The sequence below is a fragment of the Trachypithecus francoisi genome, unplaced genomic scaffold (genome assembly GCF_009764315.1).
Source record: "Trachypithecus francoisi isolate TF-2019V2 unplaced genomic scaffold, Tfra_2.0 Lachesis_group5, whole genome shotgun sequence".
In the NCBI taxonomy this organism is placed as follows: Eukaryota; Metazoa; Chordata; class Mammalia; order Primates; family Cercopithecidae; genus Trachypithecus; species Trachypithecus francoisi.
The window spans coordinates 61843460-61864980 of record NW_022681470.1 but is presented as its reverse complement, the minus strand read 5'-3'; the positions used below and the strand labels follow the sequence as shown (position 1 = coordinate 61864980).

Genomic DNA, 21521 nt, shown 5'->3' with positions numbered 1-21521 from the left:
TGAAAAGATCCAAAATAATTATTTCATGTGATTCCTGGAGGACTGAAGAGGCATTTGCTTCACCATTTGCCCAGGGCTGCCCGAGCAGGAGACAAAGGAACGAAAAGTCCAGGGGGAAAGCAAAAATCTATGGCTTCTGAACACATGCTCCCTGGAGTTCGTCTCTGCAGCATCTTCATCCATATATGATATTCTTGCCAGGGCCCCAAGAAAGGTAACTCTAGAAGGATGAATGCCAGTTGGCTTGGGCAGGGAGAAGGGGCCATTCTTAGGAGAGTCAGGGCTGTTACTGGGACCCACTCCCCTTGGCCCTTAGCCCAGGACCTTGGATTCTTCATTCAGGACTTTTTGGGGTCTCACCCTGGGTAGCAAGCCTGACAAGGGACCTCCTTTGCCTATTCAAGACTTCAAGCCTCTCTTATAGAATCAAAGGCTGACTCAATGGAAAGAGCCCCATTGTCCAGGGAATCTCCAGATCCAAGGAAGAAGTCTCTTGGCTAAGATCATACAGGAAGTTTGCCGCAGAGCTAGAATGAGAACCAGCTCTCCCAGTGCCTGGTCCAGAGTTGTTGTTGTTGTTTTTTTTAAACAAATCCATCCTTGGCCAGAGAGGTGAGCAAGCCAGCTGGGGCCTCAGGACTCTGCTCTCCTTGACATTCTGGAGAAGGGTGAGTGAGAGGGGAGACTGTGGGCGCTGGAGAGTCTCAGGGCAGCAAGAGCTGGTTGGATGCTGTCCCCAGCCCCCACACTATCAGGCCAGGGGCCTCTGGAGAATCTACTTGACTAAAGGGATGGCATCTGCAGCCACCACTGTGCTACTAAGGAATTTCTTACAGGGACAGAATCAACCCAGGAGACAAGCTGCAACAGGGAGAAGACAGTGGGGACAGCTTGTCTAGGGATGAGGGTGACCAAGTTCTCACCCAGAGTCACACCACTCGCCTTCTATGGAGCAGTGGAAAGTGAATTCCACAGCTGTTCCAGCTCAGCTCTGCAGGGACTGAGGCAGATGCCTGCTCAGTCCACGAGGTTTCTTTACTCATGTGCCTCTTTTCTTTCCCTGGCTCTGATACCTACGACCTCTGGCACCCATCCCTCAGGAGATGGAGCATGTGAGTGCGTGTGACTGAGGTGTGAGTGGGAGTGAGTGTGCAGGAGTGTGAGCACATATGGGTATGTGAGGGCATGTGTGAGTGTGCATGAGTGAGCACGTGAGGATATGTGAGGGCGTGTGAGTGGGTGTGTGGGTGTGCATGAGTGAGCAGGTATGAGCGTGAGTGTGAGTGTATGTGTGAATGTGCATGTATGTGTGAGAGTGTGCATGTGAGCTGAGGCCATCCTGCAGCGTTATTTGTGATGGAGGTGGGGGGGAATTGTTTCTGCCACTCCTGGGAGGAAAATGCTGTCCCCTGATGCAGGGCCAGGGACAGAAGGGCCAGCAGACTCACTTTTTGGCAAACTCACTCCAGTTGATGAGGCGACTCTTGGCTGTTTTCAAAGTTCATACTGTTCTCCTTGGGGCTGGATAGGGAGGGAAGGAGGAAGGCAGGGGACAGGTGGGAGGGGTGCGTGTGACTCTGCTGGCACAGCAGTGGGAGCTGGAGGCTGGGACTTCAATGAGGGACTGTGCAGCGGTCCAGGGCTCTGCTCCAGGAGGCCTGTGGCGCCCAGCCTCTCTAGAATAGAAGCAGTGCCTCTGGCCTCAAGACACAGATAATGTCCGCTGAAGGAGCAAACGAGTAGAAGGAACACCTGGCAGGGCGAGAACGTTAAGAAAGCCTGATCTTCCTTCAGCCCAGGGCTGGATGGAGAGCGGGCTCAGCTCAGCACACATAGGAGGTCTGTGGTGCTGGGCCCAGTGAGATGGAGAGACCCGCTGAGGACAGCCTCTTCCTAGGGCAGCCGGGGCCTCTCTGAAGGGCTTGCCTGCTGTCTTGCATTCAGCTTCTTTTTTCTGTTTGTTTGTTTTTGAGGAATAAACAGTCTTTATGGGCTCAGACCAGAAGCCCATGGGTCTTGAGGACCTCTGTGGACTTGTGATTTTCTTCTCCACGTTCTTTTGGGCCTGTTTCCACTGCTGTTTCTTCTGGTAGTGGATCTTGGCCTTTTCTCTCTTCTTTTCCTCCAGGGTGGCTATCATTGCCTGGTACTTCCAGCCAACCTCATGAGACAGGTACCCCAGGCAGGCAAACTTTCTCGTGGGCTTCAGATGCTCAGCCTTGAGGGCAGCAGGGACTACCATCCGCTTTTTCGTGTCAGGGGCAGTGGGATTCTATCAAACACCATGAGGTGGTCCAGGGTGGCCTGACCTCGCTTGGTCTTGTGGGGTAGTATGCCCCATAGGGTCTGTCAAAAAAGGCAGCTGGGGCCGGGCGCGGTGGCTCAAGCCTGTAATCCCAGCACTTTGGGAGGCCGAGGTGGGCGGATCACAAGGTCAGGAGATCGAGACCATCCTGGTTAACATGGTGAAACCCTGTGTCTACTAAAAAATACAAAAAACTAGCCGGGCGAGGTGGCGGGTACCTGTAGTCCCAGCTACTCGGGAGGCTGAGGCAGGAGAATGGCGGGAACCCGGGAGGCGGAGCTTGCAGTGAGCTGAGATCTGGCCAGTGCACTCCAGCTTGGGTGACAGAGCGAGACTCCGTCTCAAAAAAAAAAAAAAAAAGGCAGCTGGGGGCCCGGGAATGATGGGGGCCTTGGGAAGGGTTGGTGTTCATCCACTTGCAGAGGAAGGCCAGATACTTTAACTTGTTTCCATTGAAATTGCCAGAAATGCCAATGCCCTTGCAGTGCATGACCACCGCCTTCCAGCCCAGCAGTACAGGAGGCCCAGGGGATGGCCTCAGCCATCGAGTGCCAGGATCTGCCCCCTCATCCCCTGTCATCTTCGGTGGTCAGCTTGGAAAGTGTTCAGTTTCTGCAGACTCTTTTTGGACATGTTGCCAGGGTCATTGAACCTGCAGCAACCAGGGAGGTGTCATGTGTGTGGGGCATGCTCCAGGCAGCCTGGGTCTCCTGCCCTGACACAGCTAGGGCACCTGGAATGGCATTGCAGAAGGACTTCCCTGTCCATCAGAGAGGTGCTGTGGTCCTATTGCGGCTCTGTCGCCTCCTTGTCTCTAACCCGCAGGCTAAGGCTAACACCTATGTTGAGGGTTAGCTGCCAGAACCATGTGCGATGAGGCACATGCAGCACTTAGCTCTCTCCCTGGTGCATGACACCTGTGATTCCAGTGGTTTCTAAGGAGAAGGACTCAGAGGAGGCAGGTGGGGGTGGGACATATCAGGTCCCAAATTTGGGGGTCAAGACACTCGGGTTCTGTTTTGATTCCATCATCCATTTGCTATGCGACTCTAAGCTAGTAAAGGCTTGAGTTTCCGGGAACACAACATGGGGTGGGGGTCATCCCAGGGACACTGGAATGGGGAGATGGTGGGGAGATCAGGACACTCTCAGCTCTACCCTACAGGTAGGGCTTTGGAGAGCCTGACTCCTTGGGGTGTCTGCTGTGTCTCCATTTCCTTAGGGCTTTAGAATTCCGGATTCTTAAGACAGACACCAAAGCCATCTATTTATAGGCTCACTTTGCAGGGACCCCTCACCCACTGGCCCCAGGGATCAAAGCAGCAGGTGAGTGAGTGAGGAGAAGCAGCAGAAGAGAAATGAGCCTTCACCACTTCCCTGATAACCCAATTTCCTCTGCACACCCTCCCACCAGGGACTTGGCCTTACCAGGCTCCTTATTACACTGTCTGCCTGGGACTGTTAATGAGAAACTCTCCTCGAGCCAGCCACACAGACAGTTACCATGGGAACAGGTCCTTTCACAACTCTGCTCTCCTCCCTCCCTGTGCACGTGCACACGTGTGTGGGCATGCATACACACGCTCACATACATGCAAGTCCACATACGTGGGGGTATTGGGAGGGCAGCAGGGGCTTTGCCCATCTTACCTCTGGGTCTGACTTACAGTTACTACTGGTGTTCTATCATCCAAAGTGTCCCCTCTTCTGGGGCAGCTATTATTGGTGAAGTAGGGTGCCTGGAGGGCTGAGATACCTCCAACTCTTCTCCAAACTATGCTAACTCCAGGACCAGGGGTCTGGCTTTGGAAAGCTCAGGGAGGACTTCTTGGAGTTTGTGTTACTCTCCCGTCCCCCTCCCCAGACATCTGTTAACTGGAGAGAGCCCAAGCCAATGTTGGTGTCATGTGGGTCCCCTCTGTTCCTTGACATAAGAAACAGGGGTCAGAGATGGCGTGCTCACATTTTAGCCTGGGGAGGCTAAGACATTTTACCGGAAGTGTCAGAGTTGTGGTAAAGGTGGCACACACATAACGGCAGGGCCGAGGAGCTTGGCTGCCAATAAATGGGTCATTGCTGAATGCAGCAACAGATATGGTTGGTGGAGACATGGTCGTTAGATTTGCATTTTAAGCCCCTTACTTTATGATTCTGATGGTCAAATAATGCCCCCTCCATGAGAAACAGAATGACAGCGATTTTACTTTTTATCTTTACTGCAGGAAAGTTGAAAACAATGAGAAGGAATCCATTCCTGGTTCTCCCATGTGGCATGATAATGGGGCTCTATTTTAATGTCTCATTTATCCATATATTTTGCAAAGATAATTCTGCTCCCAGCCCTTCCTAGGCCTGTGTCCTCCTGATTCCTCCAGCCAAGAGGGCCCAAAGGGTGCGGATTTGAATATATCAGACATTAGAAAGGCAAGTAAGGACTGTGCCACCATACTTGACCCTGGAAACTGCTTTTCTGGGCAAGTCAAGACCACAGAGGACCTGGAGAGGTGAGCAGAGGGAAAAATCCAAGCGGCACTCAGAATCCCAAACTCCGCCACCTCTGGTCCCACTCAGCTGGCTCCAGGCGCCCCAAGCGTCAGCTCAGCCACAGCCCTGAGAAACTGGCTCTGCAACACACAGTCTCAAACTTTCAAAGAGGAGCCCGTGTCAGTGCTTTGGAGAGAAACCCAGCTCTGAATCTCAGAATCCACTGCTTCCCCTCTCCTCAACCTTCTTTGAACGATCTGAACTTTCCTCTGACCATCCCTCCCCTCCCACCGCTCTGCCCAAAATCAGGAGAAAAAGAGAAGAGGATGGGGCAGGACTCACGATCCATAGGAATTTCGATGGCTCCACCAAGACTGAGGAGGCAGAGGAGGAAGGCTGCATGGACCCAGGGTGGCGGTGGCTGCCTGGCCATCCTCGGCACCCGGCCCCGCTCCCTGCTCCCCAGCACTCGGGGTCTTGTCACCTCGAGCCGCTTTAACTGGGCCTCCCGGACAGTGCTCAGCTGTGGAAAGAAACATAAGAGCAACTGGGTTTTTCATGAACTTGCAGTTTGCTCTAGCAATCCTACAGGGCTTTGGAGGACCCAAGGGCCCCCTTGGTCACAGAGTAATGTTCTAAATAGAGCAGGGTTTCTTAACCTCAACACTATTGACATGTGGGACTGAAAAATTCTTGGCGTGGGGATCTGTCCTGGGTATTATAAGATGTTTAGCAGCATCCCTGACCTCTATCCACTAGAAACCAGTACAGCCCACCCCCTTCACCACAACCAATCAGAAATGTCTCCAGACATTGGCAATTGTTCCCTGGAGGGAAACCCCCCAGCTGAAAACCACTGTTAGAGAAGGAAGGGCAACTCCGCAAACAACAGTCATGAAAACAAACACTGGCCTATTGGCCTGCAGGCCCAGCAACCAGAAGATGCCACGCACCGATCTGGTAAGAAATGCACCAGTCTCACAGCCTCTCTGAACCACATGTGCTGAGTGTGCCTGGGGCTGAGCATATTTGTGGTAGAGGCACAGAGATGAGATCGCACTGATGTCCTCTGATCCCAGGACGAAGGGGGCAGGGTGACATTGGCAGGCCTGGGGAATCATGGGTTAGATAGGTGAAGATATGGTTGCACAAAGGACTTTTTGTCATTTTTGCAGAAAAATGAATGATTTCTGCAAGTATTTTGTGCAGCTAAGGAACAGTGGTCCCTGATATTGTCCTTTTATGAATAATAGCAGTGGTAAGATGACGACCACGAAGAAGTGGGCTTCAGGTGGCTGGTAGAATAAACAACATTTAAGATGGTTCAGTGTTCATCCTCAAGCACAAGAAATCATTCCAGGGCTTACAGAGATGGTGTTAAAAATGGTTGTCCAAGGAACCTAGAATGGATCCTTAGAGACAAACCTTTCTTCTCCTCTAGAAAGAGAAGAGCAAGAATGGCCTACAGCTGAGACTCAAATACAGTGCTTTAAGATTACCTGAGGTTCTAAAACACACACTTTAAAAAATTGGTCCAGTTTGCTATTCTACTGTGGTGCCAAGTCAAAGAGGAAGGCAGGAGGTGGCTTCTCCAGAATTCCTCCAGTTTTCCTAGATTCATAGCTACCTATCAGATGGACACATCATTCTCCTGCTCCTATTTCATTTGGCAGCAAATTGAAGCCCACTCTCAATTGTGCACATGCACCATCTCCCATCCACCCTGACTGAGAGTGCGGAAGACAAGAACAGCACTCCAGTGCTTGCTCTCTGGGAGGGCGAGAGATCCTGGGAAACAAGGCCATCCTTCTAGAGACCTGGAGCAGAAAGCAGGTCACTGATTCTTGCAATAGGACAAGGGACTTCCCCTGTGCCAGGATACGGGGCAAACTAAAGGATTCTTATTCACATTTTTGCAGTTTCTATCCTGGAAGCTGGGCCCAGCACCAACCCTCAACTGTGTATATTTCTGGACTCTATCCACTTGTTTCCTTTCCCACTGCCACCACCTTGGTTTTGATCACCAACATTTCATGCCAGAGTTACTGCAACAGCTTCCTAAGTGGTCTCTCCACATCCACTTTCCCCCCAGTGGTTTGTTTTTTACTTTATTATTTTTTATTGACACATAATAATTGTACACAGTTATGGGAGGCAGTGTGATATGCCCCTCTGATTTACTCTCCACTCATAACCAAAGCTATTATTTCTAAAGGCAAACAGAAATGTGCTACTCCCCTAGTGTAACTCTCAATAGCTCACTGCTGCTTGGGAGTTAAAGATAGTGTCCTTGACATGGTTCAGAGGTCCTGCATAATGTGCCCCCTCTGCTAGCTCACTGTTCATCCTTCCCTTGCATCCTGTGTTCCAGCCAAGACTGCTCTTCTACCAGCTCCCTCAGTACCTCATGCTTGGTCTTGCTTACTGACTTTTGCACCATGAAGCTGTCTAGAACACTCTGTGTCTGCCCTCTCTCGTTAGTATTTTCCAGGTATGACATATGTGTCCTTCATCTGTGCTCCTGCACACACCTTACTTCCCCCATTATGGCACATTTCACTTTGTATTCATTCCAAAAGCCACTTGTCTATCTCCCCTATGAAAATGAAAGCTTCTTTATAAGGGAAGGTACTCTGTCTTGTTTACTGTTCTATTCTTAGAATCGATCATAGTGCCTAAAACATAGCAGATTTTCGAAACCGTGAGATGGATGGATATACGGATGAATGAAAAAATGAACGAATGATTAAACGGATGAAATAAGAAGCCATTTGGACCATCACATGCTTTTAAAACCTCACGTTTCCCCAGAAAACCACCAGGCGGCGCAGGAGAGCACATGCTGTGGACCTGGGTGGCATACTGTGAAGGCTACTCATTAGTGGAAGACAAAAATCCGTCTCAACACAGACGGTGCTTTCTGGAGAGGAAACCAACAAGCGGAAGGAGGGTTAAGAGAGGAGAAAATCTCCCAAGGAGGGACCCTCTATCTAGAAGGCATCACAGGAGGTCTTTGGTTCATCTTCCCAACTCTCTAAGATGGTCCTTACACTGTCGCAGAAAGAATCCACTAATGCCTCTCCTTGGCTTATACATCTCCAAAGACCAGACTTAGATTAGGCAGCTGAACCCTTAGTGCTGAGGGAACCTGCACTAGGGGAAGGCGCAGCAGGGGCGGTGGGGATGGCGCCCGTCAGGGCTCCATGACCAGCATGTTTGGTTTAGGAGCTGCCAAGCAGTAGGAAGTGAAGGGAAAGGGAAGGATATTTTATTTTGGGAATCTTGATAGAACTAGGAAGCCAGAAGCTATTCATTAAAACAGATACACATTGGCAAGAAAAAAAGCCCAATTGTATGGGACATTTTGAATTTACTATTTAACAACAGAGTGGAAAAAGAATCTCAAGATAACCACATTTAGCTGTGTAGCAATTCTCTCCCCCTTTCCTCTCTGGAACCCAGTTTTTCCAACAAAATCTTACAAGAGGAAAAGAATGTAAAGAACACGAGTTTCATACAGTCCCCTTTCTTTTCAGATGAAGAAACAAAATCGCAGAGAAGGGAAGTGACTGGTTTGAGTTTACCCAGCTGGTTAGTGGCAAAGCTAGAAAAAGAACCCAGGTTTCTTAACTCCTAGTCCAGGGATTTTCCATCCATTTTTCTCTTTTTATGTACAGGAAAAGTACCAGAGTAAGGCTGCTATTTAAAAAAGAAATGTATAGTTTGGCAGTTCCTCAAAAAGTTAGACATAAAATTACCATATGACTCTGCAATTCTACTCCTAAGGTATATGAGCAAAAGGATTAAAAACAGGCATCAAACAAGTACATGTACACGAATGTTCACAGCAGCATCATGCACAACAGCCAAAGGGTGGACACAGCCCAGATGTCCTCTAAGGGATGAATGGATAAACAAACTCCAGTACATACATACCCTGGAATATGACTCAGCCACAAGAAGGAATTCAATACTGACATGCTCCAACTGGATGAATCCTGAAAACACGGTCCGTGAAAGAACCATGCACAAAAGGTCACAGGGAATGATCCCATAGATATGACATCTCTAGGTCTTATCTATAGAATAGATACATACATAGAGACAAAACATGGATTGTCTCTGGTGACCAGGGGCAGAGGGGAAGGGAGAAGGAGGGTAACTGGTTAATGGGTATGAGGTTTCCTTTTGAGATGCAAATGTTTTGGAACTAGACAGAGTTGTGGTTGCACACATTGTGAATGGACCAAATGCTACTGAATTGTGCACTTTATTTAATTTACTTATTTTGGAGACAGAGTCTCACTCTGTTGCCCAGGCTGGAGTGCAGTGGCGCCATCTCGGCTCACTGCAACCTCCACCTCCCGGGTTCAAGTGATTCTCATGCCTTAGCCTCCCAAGTAGCTGGGATTACAGGCACGTGCCACCACACCCAGCTAAATTTTGTATTTTTGGTAGAGACAGAGTTTCACCATGTTGCCCAGGCTGGTCTTGAACTCCTGACCTCAGGTGATCCATCCAGCTCGGCCTCCCAAAGTGCTGGGATTACAGGTGTAAGACACCGTGCCCAGTTCTGAGCTGCACACTTTAAAATGGTTTATGTTATGTTTCACCTCAATAAAAAAGAAAAGTATAATATTGGTCTCCATTATGTGCTCATAAAGATGGGACAGAGGATGAAGAGGGCAGGTTATTTGATGTGAGCATATAAGGGCCCTCAGCTCCCCAGGCTGGGCTCACTCAGCACAGAAGATAGGCACATGGTTTGCAACCCTTCCCATCCATTCTGAGGAAATTTCCATCCAAGTCAAAGGAAGGAGTGAATCCACCATCTTTCTGAGTATGAGAGTGCTAGTACTGAGCTCAAAGAACCCAATGCAGAGTGATGGCAGAGATCCCCTGCCTGAAGGTACCCCCACATCAGCAAGGCTTACAGTTCCCCTGTCCTGATGACCAGGAAGAAAGGTGAAAGGGACAGGCTTGCTAGCCTACAGCAGTCAAGTCCACATTTCCTGTTCAACCTTAGTCATTGCACAGTCTTGCCCTATGGCCCAGTCATGCCACCTCTCAGGTTCCTCTCCCAGGCCTTCCAACCATACCAGAGGTGACTGCTTAGGTGCAGAGAAGTGCAATATCCAGATGCGGGGGTGGTTGGTTCTAGTAAGATCACCCTGCGGAGGACCAGGAAACTCCCACATCCTAGGAGGGAAAGTAAAGGAGAGGGGGTAGGTTGAGCCTGAAGAAGAGGGGCCACAGTGATTGTATTCACATGCTGGGAGAGAGTGTAGAATTTTTCTGTTTAGTTCCACAGGGGGGCAAAGCTAGGACCAAATAGGAGGATGTTTCAGAGAGACAGGTGCTTCCTTGAGTCACAGGAAGAATTGTCTGATAAATGCAGCCGTGCCACAATACCATTAGTGAAAATTAAACATACTCTAAACATGATATGTTTGAAGGATCCTTTTATATATAATAACACAAGAGGCAGGTTGTAAGGACATAAAATACATGAGAGGAGGGCTCATTGCGGGGGGCAGGGGGAGAGTGCAGAAAAGAACAAAAATAAATACGACAAAGAAATAAATCCTTTGTGGATGGATGGTATACTAAGTACTGGAGAACATGATTAATTCAGCTCTTGCATATCTGAGGTCTCCCAATCCCCCTACACACACACACACACACACACACACACACACACACAAACACACATTCATCCATACAGGAAGAAAAGAGAATAGAGCTACCTGAAGGTGAAATGTTCTGCCATGTTAAGTACTGTTTCATAAAAACTCCACGGCATTGGTCAGGCGTGTTACTGACAACATTCCCACACAGGAGGAAGGCTGGATGCTTTTCAGAACCATCTGGACACTCTTCAAACATGCAGATTCCCGGGCCCTCAATCTTCTAGGCAGGGGCCAAATCAGGTTGTAGATTATTTTTTAACGCCCTTAGAACCTGTTATCTCACACAGGGATGGTCCACACACATGGGCAACCTGCCTGAACACAAGGCCTTTAAATTTGCAAGGCTTGTGAGAGATTCAGATTCAAAATGTCCAAGATGGGGGACACATGTGAGTTTGCTAATGATCCGCCTGGTAGAAGACCCCTGGTCATGGTGGTATCTTGTCGAGTTCGAGAGCACTGACTGTGTGGTTAGACCACCTGGTTTGAGGCCACTTCCCGCTTAAAAGTGCGGGGCGGCGGGGAGGGGGCGGTGCTTGGGCAAGCACTGAGCTTGGAAGCTTTGTATTTATCATCTGAAAAATGGGGATAACAATGGCACCGATCCTAGAGGGCTGCTGTGAGAATTTATCACACAATGCCTATGTAAAGCGCTTGGCAAAGCATGGGGCACAGAGCAAACGCTTAACAAATGTCAGCTGCTGCCCCGAGTAGGTTTGAGATCATAGGGATGAGGGAAGCGTTCTGTCCACCTCCACGACACGGCCACTGTGAGTAGTAAGTGGCTGCAATAATGATGCATCCACGGTCACAGCCCGCTTTGCTGTTTTTCCTTTTCCTGGCCCTGGTTTCTTTCCCCATATTGGGGGCGCCTGGTGTTGATTCCACAAGCTGTCCCTGGCAGACGGATGAGATGCCCGTGGCTCCCACGAGCTGTCGCCGTCGGGAGCTCCTCACATTCCCGCAGCCACATTCTGGGCAGGCTGTCCTGGTGGTCACAACACATCTGAAGTGACAGGGATGAGAGAACACTGGCAGCATCGAGACATGGCTCAGCTGGCAGCTCTTCATCTCCTGGAGCGGAAGCCATCTCAGTGTTGGGCTGCAGTCGGCAGGGATTCATTCACACAGCCGACCAGGTGGCAGGCATTATTCTAAAGAACACACACGTGGACTGGAGACAAAGCCCCTCTGCTCTCATGGAGTTTCCATCCCAGTGGGGAAGATGGTAAATAAATGTTGAACAAAAAATCCAGTAGCAATAAGTGCAACAGAGAAAACACAACTGACCTGCACACGGATGTTTAGCAGCTTTGTTGATAATTTTGCCAAAATCCAGACAGAAGCAACCAGGACGTCCTCCCATCAGTGGATGGAGAAACAGAGGTACATCCAATGGAACATTACTCAGTGCCCAAAAGAAGTGAGCTACCAAGCCGTGGAAGGACATGGAGGAAAGGCACACTACTAAGTGAAGGAAGCCAGTCTGAAAAGGCTGCACACTGTGAGGTTACAACCGCATGACATTCTGGAAAAGGCAAAACTATAGAGATAGTAGAAAGATCTGTGATTGCTGGGGGTGCGGGTTGGGGGATGAATAGAGCACAGAGGAGGATGTTTAGGGCAGTGAAACTTCTCTGTATGATGCCCTAATGGTGGATACTTGTCATTATGTAATACATTTGTCCAAACCCATAGAACTCCAAGAGTGAATTCTAACATAAACTGTGGCCTGTGGGTGATAATGATGTGTCCACAGAGGTTCACCGACTGTAACGAACATGTTAGCATGGTGAGAAATGTTGATAATGGAGGGTGCTGTGCACGTGTGAAGATGGGGTGCATGGGAAGTCTCTGTACCTTGAACCTGAAACTGCTCTAGAAGTATTTTTTTAAAAGAAAAAAACCACAGTAGTGATTGATGTGATGTGATAAAGTGAAATGAGTGGTCAAGGAAGACCTCACTGCGAGAAGCTGACATCTGACCAAGACCTGAATGGTACAAAGGCACTAATTTTGCAAAGACAGGTCAGAAAATCATCCCAGGCAGGAAGAGCTGCTTGTGCAAAGGCCCTGTGGCAGGAATCACACTGCCCCATGCAAGAAACTGAGAGAAGCCGGTATGGCTGGAGCTTGGAGGGCACAAGGAGAAGAATGAACAAGTGACGATCAGAGAGATAGAGTCCAAGACATGCTCATGGAGAGCTCTGAAGGCCAAAGGAAGGAGCTTAAAGCATATTCTAAGCATGACAGGAAGTGGCGGTGGGGTTTGAAGCCAGAGTGACATGGTGAGATTTGCTTGTAAATACCACTCTGGCTGCCACATGGAGGGCAGAATGTCGATGGGCCAGGGTGGAAGCGGGGAGGCCAGGTAGGAGGCTCCACAGCCTCTGAGTGAGGCCAGCCCTCAGTCTGCACTCCAGACACCCCACACTCTTTCAACAAGACCCCCACCCTATGCAGCCAGCCTCATGGCCACCTCTGGGGTAAAACATAAAATACCCAGAGGGGTGAGGACAGAGCTAAAGATTTCTTAAGAGTCTGTTAGTGCTGGGCACAGTGGCTAACACCTGTAATCTCAGCATTTTGGGAGGCCAAGGTGGATAGATCACTTGAGGTCAGGAGTTTGAGACCAGCCTGGCCAACATGGTGAAATCCCGTCTCTACAAAAATATAAAATATCAGCCAGGTGTGAGGGTACACGCCTGTAATCCCAGCCACTCGGGAGGCTGAGGCAGGAGAATCACTCGAATCTGTGAGGTGGAGGTTTCAGTGAGCCGAGATTGTGCCACTGCACTCCAGCCTGGGTGACCGAGTGAGACTCCATTAAAAAAAAAAAAAAAAAAAAGAATCTGTTAGTGCTGGGTTTTCACATTGGGTCTGGTGGGTTTTCTGAAAGTGACTCAGGGGTCTTCTTCAAGGAGGGTTAGGTGGAAGGAGAATAGGTGGGACTCAGGACCCCCTTCCCACTCTCCCCAGAGTTGCCACTGTTTTTATACTGGGGTTTCATATAAGGTTTTATCTGAAGAAAAGACTGCTGAGTGAAGGAAGAACAACAGTAAAGGCAGATTGGGAAAGGAGAGTGACTGGCATAAAGATAGTGTGGGAGGAAAGAACTGGAAACCCTGTGCAGCAGCGTAATGTTCCATATTCAAAAACCCTGTGCCCAGTGGCCACGACGGATGGGGGCAATGGCAAGGCATGGGCATGAGGAGGAACACGCCAGGCTAAGGCTGCAGGGCTGGCCTTGGAAAATCCCCCAGGTGTCCCACGCTAGCCTTTGCATTTGTGTTGAGGCCTGGGGTGCCCAGTCTCATCTTCCCCTATCCCATTTTGGATCACTCCTACTTATACCCCATGCAGACTGAATAGATCAGACACTGGCCAGACTCTAGATGACAGTACAGTCCCGACTCACAAGCTCTACAGCACCCAGCCCAGGACAGTCAGGCTTGCTCAGTCCTGTCCGCTCCCCTATTTCTTGCTGCCACTTTCAACTCAGAACTGACCAGAGAGCCAAATACATTCCCAAATCAATCACATAAGATGCCCACTTCTAGTTAGCCCGTTTCCCAGACACATTTGGAGCCTTCCTTTCACTCATGACAAAGCTTTCCCACTCCCCTGCCTGCCTCTGAGTCTCTGTCAAATGCAGATGATGGTGGCTGACTCCCTTGCTGTAGCAAGCTCTGAATAAATAGCTTCCGCTTGTTCTCATGTGGGTGGTCTTTGTTTATTTCCACACTGTCTTTACGTCAATCACTCTTCTTTCCTAGTCTGCCTTTACTGCTTTCCTTATTTCTCCTAATTCTTTGCCATCTTCCAGGCTCAGGTCAGGTGCTACCTCCTCTGGGAAGTCTCCCTTGGTTTCCCAGCACCATCCCTTCCCACCAAGGCTGGATTAGGTCCTCGTCCTATGTGCTCTTAGAGCATTCTGGAATATGATCACTATAATGAGTGCCAGATTTCAGTGTCAGTTAATTGTTTCCCCAACTGCATCATGAGTTCCTTGAGGCTAAGACAGTGTCTTGTTCAACCTGTACGACGTCCAGCACACAGAGAACCCTAATACACATTTACTGGCCGCCTAGCCAGCACCCATACTATCCTCCTCCCATCCACAGTGCCCACATTTTTCTTTGGAGAATTCACATCTACCCCTTTCTCAGAGCAATCCTACACCAATTCCAGGGCTAGGCCCTGATTAGTTTAAGCCAATTACTAGCCTGTCACCACAACAGCTGGTTTAGGAATGGGCATCTCTTCCAGCAAGCAGCAGTGTGATTCATGAAGACTTCTGCTGAGACCTCTGGGAAAGAGGAGTTTCCCCTCTTCTGAAAAAGACCCTGTGGTTATCTTCAGTAAGAGGAGAGGCTGGAGCTGTTAGGGGTGGGAATGGGGGTCTCCATGTGGAATCTGAGGATAACCCAGAAAGCAGAGAGAAGACATAGGAAGACTTAATCCTTCATGTCCTTGTTTGAGTTACTGATTATTTTCTGAAACAAGCCTTACTGTGGGTTTTTAATTACATATACATTTACATTAACAATTCTCTTTAATTTGTAAGCCAATTAGAGTTGAATTTTCTATCACTTGCAACTGGCAGTGCTTTCAGAATCAGAAATGCCCCTAGAATGCTGGTTGATGCCTACCTTGCTGCCACTTTCTGTATAAAAAAAGCGTCCTTCCTCCTGCCCACCTCTACCTGGATCCAGCCCCAGCTTCCGCATGGATCTGCCCTTGACCATAAAATGTTGCCCTCTCCAGAACTTCCACACTCTCCTCAGCTGGCTCTCTGACTCAGCAGAGAAACCTCTTTAAGTTTCTCCCATCTTTTATTTTTTTTTTTCAAACAGTCTCACTCTGTCGCCCAGGCTGGAGTGCAATAGCGTGATCTCAGCTCATTGCAACCTCCACCTCCTGGGTTCAAGTGATTCTCCTGCCTCAGCCTCCCAAGTAGCTGGGATTACAGGCACCTGCCACCACGCCCAGCTAACTTTTATATTTTTAGTAGAGACAAGGTTTTACCATGTTGGCCAGGCAGGCCTTGAACTCCTGACCTCAAGTGATCCACCCACATCGGTCTCCCAAAGTGCCAGGATTACAGGCATGAGCCACCATGCCCAGTCTCTCTTATAACAAAAAGATCCTTCTCTGTATCCCACAGCCTCCCTATATATGCATATTTGAATTTTTTCTCCATCTCTTCTCTTCTGAAAGCTTTTTCTTTTTTGGCTTCTTCCTTTCCCATTCACTCCTCATGCTCCTCTAACTCTCTTCTCCTGACCTCCCATGACCTGAGTCTAGTGTTCTCAGTCTTTATTTTGCCAAACCTCCTGGAGGTATCAAAAATTGTTAACCACTCCATCTGTCCTAACATTCTTTCCTCCTTGGCCTCTAAGACATCACTTTGAGGCCCCGTCTTGGGTCTGGCATTTATAGCCTCCATGGTGGCACTGATAACATGGCTGGATTCTCTTCTTCTGCCTAAAATTCAGTGTCTCCATTGGGCTCATGTGCCCCCATCTCCAGTCCCCATCTTTGCTGGTGGTACCCACCCAAGTCATCCAAGCCAGACACCTGGGAATTGCCTTTAAAACCCACCCCTTTTCACAGCCCACACCCAGGCATCAAGGCCCTCAGACTGCCTACTTCCCAATGCTGCTCATTCCATCTCCCCCACACTCTTCCCATCTCACCTTTCGCATACATGTCTCTCACACTGTGGCAATAACCTCCTAGTTGGTCTCCTCCATCCAATCCATTCTCCATATTGTGATTACAGTGACTTTTCTAAACCCCTGATCTGATAATGTCAGTGCTCCTCAGAAAACCCTTCCATATCATCCCATTAATCTATAAGATCAGACCCATGCTTCTGAGCACAGCACTCAAGGTTTTTGGAGATCAGGCTCCTGCAGGTCTGTCCAACCGCCCCCCCGCCCCACCACCAACCCCAAATGCTTTTTAACTGCACACTGTAGCACACCATCTGTGCCTCCATACCTTACACATGTGATCCCCTGTGCCTGGAAGGATCTTTCCTCCTTGTATGTGATCAGTTCCTACTCAGTCTTCAAGACTCTGCTTAGATATCTGCTGAGTGAAGAATCCTGCGCTCCCGCTGTGACAGTCGACCACAAACCTGCCTCTCTGGGGCACGTGGCACACTGCAGTAAAACTATGTTGAAACTAAAAGTGGGAAACATCTGTAAACATCCAGATAGTGACTATCTTAGGCTTTGTGAGGCACGCGGTTTCTGTCACGACTACTGAACTTTACCTTCGCGGTGTGAAAGCAGCCACAGACAGTGAGTGAACAGGCGTGTCTCTGTTCCAATAAAACTGTACTGACAAAAACAGGCAGATACTGGTCTGGACTTGGCCCAGAGGCTGTAGTTTGCTAACTTCTGACTTAATTTTTCTCCCCACTTTGTGAAATTATTCTTTTTTTTTTTTTTAAATGCCTTTCGCAAACACTGTCAATCTTTGCGAAATTCTTGAGGCTGACATCGTGTCCTGTTCATTCTTGTGTGCCCAGTGGCCAGCATAGTCCCTGGCAAGGAATATTTATGGAATGGAAGATCCAAGTAAAGGTTTCAATCCTGCCACTTATCTTTTACATTTTACTTGTTTTCCAAGCCTTTAAAAAATCTCAAAAATGGAAATAAATATTACTGCATTACTGACTTTTTCAGATGGTTGTTATAAGAACTAAGTGAAATACTGCACAGGAACATAAAGCTGTTTTTACTTTTTCTTATTGCATTGCTTTCTGACAAACTCAAGTGACATCACTAAAAGCAAGACCTTTATGTTTTCTCTGAATATAGGGTAAACCTGACCCAAGGGAGGCCTATATTCTGCCTGTCAGGGGCTGCTCTGGGGCTTAGCTGCAGGCCACACTCTGCCTTATAGTATCCCCTTATTCTGGGAGTGAAGCCCAGAGTGAGGTTGCTCAGCCCATGTCTCCTCTCCCACTTCACTTCACTTGCCTTCTTCCAGATTCCTTAGGTGGCCTTGGTCAGAGTGAGAGAGAAAAGGGGATATCATGATAGAAGAATGGTTTAATGTTCTCCAAAGCCTGTTGAGGACTGTTTTTGTGTTAGAATAGGATCAGATGACTGACTGGTAGTAGATACAAGAAGAAGGATGGCATCAAGGTTTCTGGTTGGGAAACTGGACTAGGATGACTCTAATAATTGACACCAAGAATACAGAAGGGAGAGTAAGTCTGGTAGTCACCGGGGTAAAGGGAGATCACAAGCGTGGAACAGAATACATTCAGTTTGAAACATCTAAGAGCCATGAATGAAACAGTTCTTCAGGTATTCCAAGGTTGTGCGCATGAATTACTGCCTAGGGATACACCAATAGATTGCTGCTACCAAGGCTGCATGCCAGCAATTAGTTCTTAAAATAAACTAATCAAATGACTAGAATAGTACTACAAGAACCAACTGAGAGACACATTCACACATCACTGCCACAGGAAATTGTGGGGAAACAAAGAGATAATAAAAGCCCAACAGAGCCAATGCAAAACTCAGCCATTCTGCATTGGATTAAAAAAATGCAGAAGGGCTTATTACTACAGCTGCCTGGAAACAACTTGTTCAGGACTGAGAGAGAGGAGCTGAAATAGGAGGAAATAGAAGTATACAGAATTAAGGAGTATGCATGAACTCTTTTCAGATCTCTCCTGGAAGGATCTTTCCTTCTTGCATGTGATCAATTCCTACTCAGTCTCAAGACTCTGCTCAGACACCTGCCGAGTGAAGAATCCTGTGCTCCTGCTGTGTCACTCGACCACAAATCTGCCTCTCTGGGGCATGTGGCACATTGCAGTAAAACTATGTTTAAACTAAAGGTGGGAAACATCTGTAAACGTCCATTCCCCACACCCCGCCATCCACCCCATCCCCCTGACCCATGTGAACTTAGCCAAGGCAGGGAGAGGCAGGCTAGGCCTGCTGAGTGCTATCAATGGTTAAACACACAGCCCCTCACTCCTCTTTAAAAAAAAGATCTTATTTTTTTTAAAGAATCTGAAAAGAGTTCAGATTTATCCCTCACTGGGTTAGAGGGTTCCATGTGGACAGGCAGCAGCTCCTTTTAATCGGAACTCATGATCATATGTATTTGTCAAGAAATTTGTTCCTAATACAAAGTAATAATGTTTGCAGAGCAGCTCAGGTTATTAACACTAGAATAACTACATTCTCACTCATATTGTTTTTTTTTTTTTTTTCTTCTTGAAGAATAAAGAACCAGTGTGTGTCCTGCCTGGGCCTAGTTAGTCTCTATCCCGTTTGTCTTGGCAGAAAAAGTCATCCAGGAATCTGAGGGATGAAGTCTGCCTTCTCAGAGCAGCCCTCAAGCCCCGTATGACCCAGCTCCTGACCCCCGTGTGGCTTCTTCTCTCCCAGCATCTGCCCTCCTATATCCCCACACCAGCCTCCAGGCCTTGGACCACCCTGTCTAGGCCATGTGCTTTCTGCACCTCCTGCCATCTCTGCTCACAATTTGCTGATGCCAGAAATGCTATTCTCTTCCTTCTCCACAGTGAAAATTCCCTTTCTCCAAGGCCCTAAGTGGGCCACCCCTCCATAACAGGGTCCATGCCTTCCTACTGAAAGTAAGTGGCAATTTCTCTTGTGCTTCCTAGCATGCCCCATGCTCTGTTCCAGTGGTCATTTCCTCCTGCCTCATGGGATGAGTTTCTTATTCCCAAATCCATCTCCTGCATCGGACTTTGAGGTTAAGCTCAGAGTCCATGTCTTGTCTCCCCTGAGACAGTACAATAAATACTCATGGGATGAATGAACAGCCATCCTATCAGATGGTTCCTATTACTGGGAGATATTTCAATAGCTCATCAATGAATCAGTATAAATCCTTGGTTGCTATAACACTGGATAGATCTGTTGTACAGTATAAGCTTGAGTAATAACAGCAGCAGCAATAACCTAACAATAACATCTAACCAGCATCCTGTCCCTGCAGCAGAGCCTGCCCCGGCTCAGCAGACATGCTCATCTTTCTTTGTCAAATCTTCCCCTGCTGACTCTCAGAGCTTCCTGTCTGACCTGTCAGGGCCACGCTCAGTGTCACCCTATTTGCTCCACTCCACGACTCTCAGAATTGAGGGATTCAGACACCCCAGGCAGCAGCCTCAGAATTGCCAACACCTCCATTCTCAGTCTCTTCCTTTCTTTTTCATCCTGAGCTCTGGCTTAGCTGCACTGGGTTCTGAAATCTGCCTTCAGCCCAGGGATCGGCCGGGCATGACTGAGGGCCGCCGTCCCCTGCTTCCCCTCCTGCCCTCTGATCCCCGTGGCCATCTCCCTTCCATCTCTCCCATCCTAAGGAAGGAACGATGCAACAGATGGAGACCCAGCCGTGCTCCATTCCTTCCAGCTCACAGGCATCTGAAGGCCAGGGCTGTGAGTCTCCTAGGAAACTCAAACTGTCCCCTATTGATGCCTAGCCTAAGGAGACAGAACACCAAGCAAGCGGAGAAAGAGGGATCTCTGGAAGAAAATAAGATTAGAAGGGGAAGAGGCAAGGAGGGACTCCACAGCTCCCACTCCCCAGAGCACCTGCCACAAAATGATATATCACCACATCCCCTCCTTTATCCCAGACGAAATGATCCCATGTCTCAGCATCTCCTAAGAAAGTCAGTCTGCCCACACAATCCTCCTGCCTCCCCTTTTGGAAGAGGCAGTAACTATACCAAACTTCCCAGGGCAGGACTTGGCAGCAGAGGAAAGCACTCACCAGCCTGTTTCAGGACCTCGGCCTCCCCCACACTCAGAGAGAGAAACCCAGTTCCTGGCCGGTGTGGGGTCAACCAGTAGTCGTCTTCTAGAATTTTCACTCAGCCCAGGAAACCTTGTATATGGGATTTGACTCCCCGCTTTCCCCTCCTCCCTCCTCAGGGTTGGAGTGGGGTGGACTCCATCTGCTTGGTGGCTGTGTTTCACGCTTGGCTCCCTTTCACTGTCAGGGGGAGAGATCTGGGAGGAGTGAGGGGCTGTGTGTTTAACCATTGATAGCACTCAGCAGGCCTAGCCTGCTTCTCCCTGCCTTGGCTAAGTTCACATGGGTCAGGAGGAAGGGGTGGAGGGCGGGGTGCGGTGAATGGTATCAGGTGGTCCTAATTCCCTCCTAGGGAGGGGGTGGAGGGGGACACCTGGTTTTAGGATTAGGGATTTGGCTGAAAAACAGCTGTTTCCTGCTCAACACTGGGAACTAATCTATAGGTTGAAACCTAAACCTCTTGGCTGTTATTAAGCTGGGGAAGAGGGAAGTGTTGGGAAAGAAGAAAGGGACTTTTCCCTCCAGGTGACCACCACGAAGATCTAGTGAATACCTCGGATTCACACCAGGCTCTCTAGTGGCGAAAGCTCTTTATGAGGCACCGTGTTATTCGTAAGCCACCAGCAGGACCAGAGCCCCACAAGAAGCCTGAATCCACCAATAAAATGCAGCCATTTCTAGGGTGGGAGGTGCCTGCATCTCACTGCCACACCACAACTAGCTGGGTTATCAAGCCATATAGCTTGGACACAGAGACGTCTGTGTTCTTTGTTGTAACTCCATTGTGTGGGACTGCCACAAATCTTTTAACCATCCACTTGTTATGGACCTTTAAGTTGTTTTTCTTTATTTCCTCCCCCATTACAACAACGCTACAACTCACGTCCTTGTATTTATATCCCTAAATAGTGAGAAAGTGTGGTTGCTGCTTCATGCTGTCTCTTTGACCCAAGCCAACTAACTGGAGCTTGGCACATTGCAGCCTGGCACAGCAAGGAAGCCCAAGGTGCATAGGTGTCCCTGGTCCACAGCCCAGCTTTGTCGTTGACACCCACACCACACAGACTGGCAGTCACTGGGTACACTGGGGAGGACAATCACTGATGCTACAATCCAGCCAGCTTTCTACGGTCTTTGGGGCTGTGGGATTTTTCCTCATTACTGCTTACTCATTCATGCTCTGAGGGGCAGGACTAGGAAACATGCGTGACATGGAA

The 21521-nt window shown here is 48.7% G+C and overlaps 1 protein-coding gene and 1 pseudogene across 13 annotated transcripts in view; both read right to left on the bottom strand.

The window, feature by feature from the left end:
• NFASC (neurofascin) overlaps nt 1–21521 on the bottom strand; it is a 196207-nt gene that overhangs the window by 78794 nt on the left and 95892 nt on the right. For all 13 annotated transcript variants that reach the window (XM_033200125.1, XM_033200127.1, XM_033200137.1 and 10 more), the window contains one exon: nt 5132–5312. In XM_033200125.1, the coding sequence (XP_033056016.1) occupies nt 5132–5312 (181 nt within the window). The remainder of the gene's footprint in view (nt 1–5131; nt 5313–21521) is intronic.
• LOC117076009 lies at nt 579–4416 on the bottom strand (annotated as a pseudogene).